Here is a 3,980-nt window from a genome sequence, read left to right as displayed (position 1 = left end):
GACAACACACAGTCGCTGCAGAAGAGGGAGATTGAAATCCAAACCCTCTCTGAGGAATGTGAGTTGCTGCAGACCAGCCTGAGTTGTCTGAAAAAACAGAACGTTACACTGAACAAAGAGCTAACAGAGAAAGTCAAATACATTTCCAATCTCGAGCGTTCACTCGAGATCGCGAAGGCCGAGGTTGATCACATGGAAGCTAAAGCAACTGAAATGGACACATTGGCGTCGTCGATCTGCGTGTTGTCTACCGCACTAGATGTGGACCTAAGATGCATGCAGCCTAATGGCATACTTCCTGTGATCCACGACAAGACCGAGGCGTCGGCATTGCGGCTACGACAGTTGCTTAAGCAAACTTGTGTGGTCCGCGAAGACGCAAGAGACACAATCACGCATGCGACATATAACACCGACATAGTGTTTGACTTGTATGAGAGTGTGCAAACGGAAGCGATTTGGTCACTTGGTACGGAACAGGCCCCCATGGATGTCAGCGTGGCTAGTAGGCGCCGAATTAAGCGTAAGCATGCCTCTGTCAACATAAAACAGGACAAGCAAAGGAAATGTGAATCATGGGCCCAACCACTAAAGCCCAAGATCGAATCGACGAGCGTTGGGTCTGAATTAAAGAATGAAACAACATTCTCTGATCCCACTACGTGTATCGCTGGTAAAGCTGAGAGAAAGAGTGCAGGTTTCACACTGGAAATCAGTGGCCGATTCAAAAAAAAGTACATCGGTGTACCGAGTTGTATAGTACAAAAGGTGTTGGCACCTGATGACGACCCACACCGTGACACACCCAGTCAAACCGCATCATGTCATTGTGCACAATTCGCTTCCCTGGCAGAAAGATATCAGGTCAGTGTGCTGGTATGCTGGTCTCCCTGTGGCATCTACGAACTGTACGGTGTGGGTCCCATGAGCGAGGGTTTGTATATAATAGTGGTCGAAAGCGGCAAATCAGGCCTGGATTCAAGACTCGGTCTTGTGAAAAGTTATTACATTATGGCCGGTGGAAACAACATGGACAAATACACTTATAACCTAGTGGACATGGGGTCCCTGGCTACAGACTTACCGGCGGACTGGCGCTTTATACATAATAGCAGCATGCTGTGCGTGGGACCGGTGGTCAATGTGCCTATCGAGCGTCATGTCACAAACACAGATGTCATGACGGTTAAAACCTGTAATATTGTGTTGAATGGATCTGAATGAAACTCACACAGACATTTTGTATGTACACATGGTTTATTGATGAATAAAACAATATCTGATACACGTACACCAAGGCTTCTTTACTGTGAGTACTTCCCAATAACCGATCATCCAACATGTACATGCTATATGTACATTCTCAGAACTTTTTTAACACAGTGGGCACAGACTTTACAGGTAGTATCACAAGAAACACAGCACACATGACCGCAATCCGACAGCCAACACTTGTCCTTTCCACACAATGTGCAACTCCTGGAGGTCACGCCTGCGGTTGTGATGCTTTTCTTGCCAACGTGTTGCTTGCAAAGAGGACATGTGATCAGCATGTCCTCTTTGTTTCCCAAAGAGGTTATGCACGCTTGGCAACAAAGGTGGCCACACTCTAGGTAGACATCACTTTCCTCTCGGCAGACCGTGCATTCGTAAGGGTATGTGAACATGTGATCCTCATCAGGTGGGGCCGTTCTCGTACCTACCGAGCATACGAAACAACTGTAAGTAACTATGACACACACACACACACACACACACACACACACACACACACACACACACACAGAGAGAGAGAGCCTTACCCACAATGCACAGCTGATTGTGCTGCCACTGACAAATGGGTGTCTCGCCCGAAATGGGGACATCTGCTGCGTCCAGGATATGGCCGTCATCGTAAGATGCGGAGAGTCGACAATCAACGAGAAACCGACCATCGTTCCTCAGCACATCGGTGACCGTGGACAGCGGGTTGCTGTAATATAGCACGGTGGGTAACATTGGGTTGGAGTCCTCTTGGGCTAGATCATCATCCAGGAGCGCCGCGCCTCTCGGTACATTCTGCGGTGTTGTAGGTATAGAGTACGGCTTGTTTTTCATGGTGCGGTGCTTTGTGCGAACTTTCAGGTGTTTCATGCGATGATCAAACGTGTCCCTGGTCCCCGCTGTGGACCGGCCAGTGATCATACCTGGAGTGGCCTCTGTGTAGATGATGTCCATGTCATGGTCAGTCAAGGCTATACAGGGAGAGTTGGATGACAGTGACATGGTGTCGTTCCACACCGTATCACAATGTATGTCATATCTCTTCAGCAGGTCTCGGATACACATAGGTTCATCGCATCGGATTTGCAGCAACTTAGTATCACCCGACTGGCTTTTGACGAGGAGAGTCACGTTGTGGGGCTCCTGCACAGGGGGGTACATTGGAATGATATTATTATTATTATCATCATCATCATCATTATTGTTATTATGTAAACACACATAGCTTACAGTGGGTTAACAGACACCACGAAACAAAAATAAAACCACCTTACATGTTTACAATGCAGCTGGAAGATAGTGTGAGAATCACAGGCGGTTGTTTTGGCATCCTTTGTCCAACCCTTAGCAGTGACAAGGGCGTCGCAGTCATTCACGTGCTTGTAGAACGAGGTGCCGGAGCATGGAGTCGTCAGTATAATGTACCTATGTGACGCTGTTTTGCTTGCGTCTACATAGGAGTCGAGGATCGTATCAAACGAACCCTCCGTCATAACGACACAACTAGCGTCCACCCACAGATTTGTTGCTCGGCGTAGCAGTTGTTTCTTGATGACATCAGCCGACAGGGTGTTGATTTGCATGCACACTATCGATAAATGTTGAGTTGGTAATTGATAGGATTCTGTGTCCCATCTTGTCAGACTCCACTTTCTAACACCTGAATCCTCGGGCGACCACACATTAATGTGAGCTTTAGGTTCCCAGCACCATCGAATGGCCAATGTTATGTACTCCATGGTTGTCAGCCAGCGAAGAGTGGGGGTGGTGGTGGTGGAGAGACAGCCTGTGGTGGTGTTTTTGTTTGTTGCAGTACAAAAGAGTCTAGCTGAAAACACACTGTGTTACCTCTAAACTACGATACTTAAATGTATCTGGGGTTGAGCAGCCAACCCACAGCTCCGAGCCAGCCGACCCACAGCTCCGAGGCAGCCGACCCACAGCTCCGAGTCAGCCGACCCACAGCTCCGAGGCAGCCGACCCACAGCTCCGAGTCAGCCGACCCACAGCTCCGAGGCAGCCGACCCACAGCTCCGAGGCAGCCGACCCACAGCTCCGAGGCAGCCGACCCACAGCTCCGAGCCAGCCGACCCACAGCTCCGAGTCAGCCGACCCACAGCTCCGAGGCAGCCGACCTGGCTACTGTCGCTCTCGGTCGGGGGTGTAATCTCATCGTGATGAACGTATAATGATCGCATCGCACATTCTCAGTGGAGCATTGAAAATATGGCCACGTTAAGCTGGTTGTCCCTGTGGTTGTTGATGTGCGCTCCAATCCTGTCTTTGTCTCTTGTCTCAAAAGGTTTCTAGTCGCTCCTAAAACACCATTGTGTATGTGAATGTATGTGAATGTCTGTGAAGTCGCTTTAATGTTGTTTGTTTCCTGGCTGAAAAGAATGTAGTGTTATAACCTTTATGTGAATAACTAACCAAATGTGTTTCTCTCCTTTAGCTGACACATACGTATCAGCGATATGTGGACAAGACGTGGTTCTTCGCTGTCAGAATACTACAGCGAGTCCAATTACCCCGATGGAGTGGAAGAAACTGGTCCTATCTGATTATCGCCTGTACTTCTTTAGGCACCAACGTTGTTCCGACAACTACCAATGTGCTACATTTGGAGGGCGTGTGGAGCTGCTCGATCAATCCCTGAGAGATGGGAATGTGTCTGTGCTTCTAAGGAATGTTAGTCCAGCCGACACAGGGCTGTATAC

The 3,980-nt window shown here is 48.7% G+C and overlaps 1 protein-coding gene across 1 annotated transcript; it reads right to left on the bottom strand.

Annotated features, from left to right (window-relative positions):
* Positions 1 to 1,110: 1,110 nt before the first annotated feature.
* Positions 1,111 to 3,044, bottom strand: LOC146502776 (uncharacterized). Its single transcript, XM_085132895.1, has 2 exons — positions 1,803 to 3,044; positions 1,111 to 1,699 (listed from the first exon to the last, which is right to left on the bottom strand). Exons 1-2 carry the CDS (start codon positions 2,422 to 2,424, stop codon positions 1,350 to 1,352), a joined length of 972 nt encoding a protein of 323 aa, XP_084989021.1. The 5' UTR covers positions 2,425 to 3,044; the 3' UTR covers positions 1,111 to 1,349.
* Between the last annotated feature and the right edge of the window lie 936 nt (positions 3,045 to 3,980).

This window comes from Neolamprologus multifasciatus, chromosome 15 (assembly GCF_963576455.1).
Source record: "Neolamprologus multifasciatus chromosome 15, fNeoMul1.2, whole genome shotgun sequence".
Classification (NCBI taxonomy): Eukaryota; Metazoa; Chordata; class Actinopteri; order Cichliformes; family Cichlidae; genus Neolamprologus; species Neolamprologus multifasciatus.
Note: the sequence above shows the minus strand (reverse complement) of the source record. Positions and strands in the feature narration are given on the sequence as shown.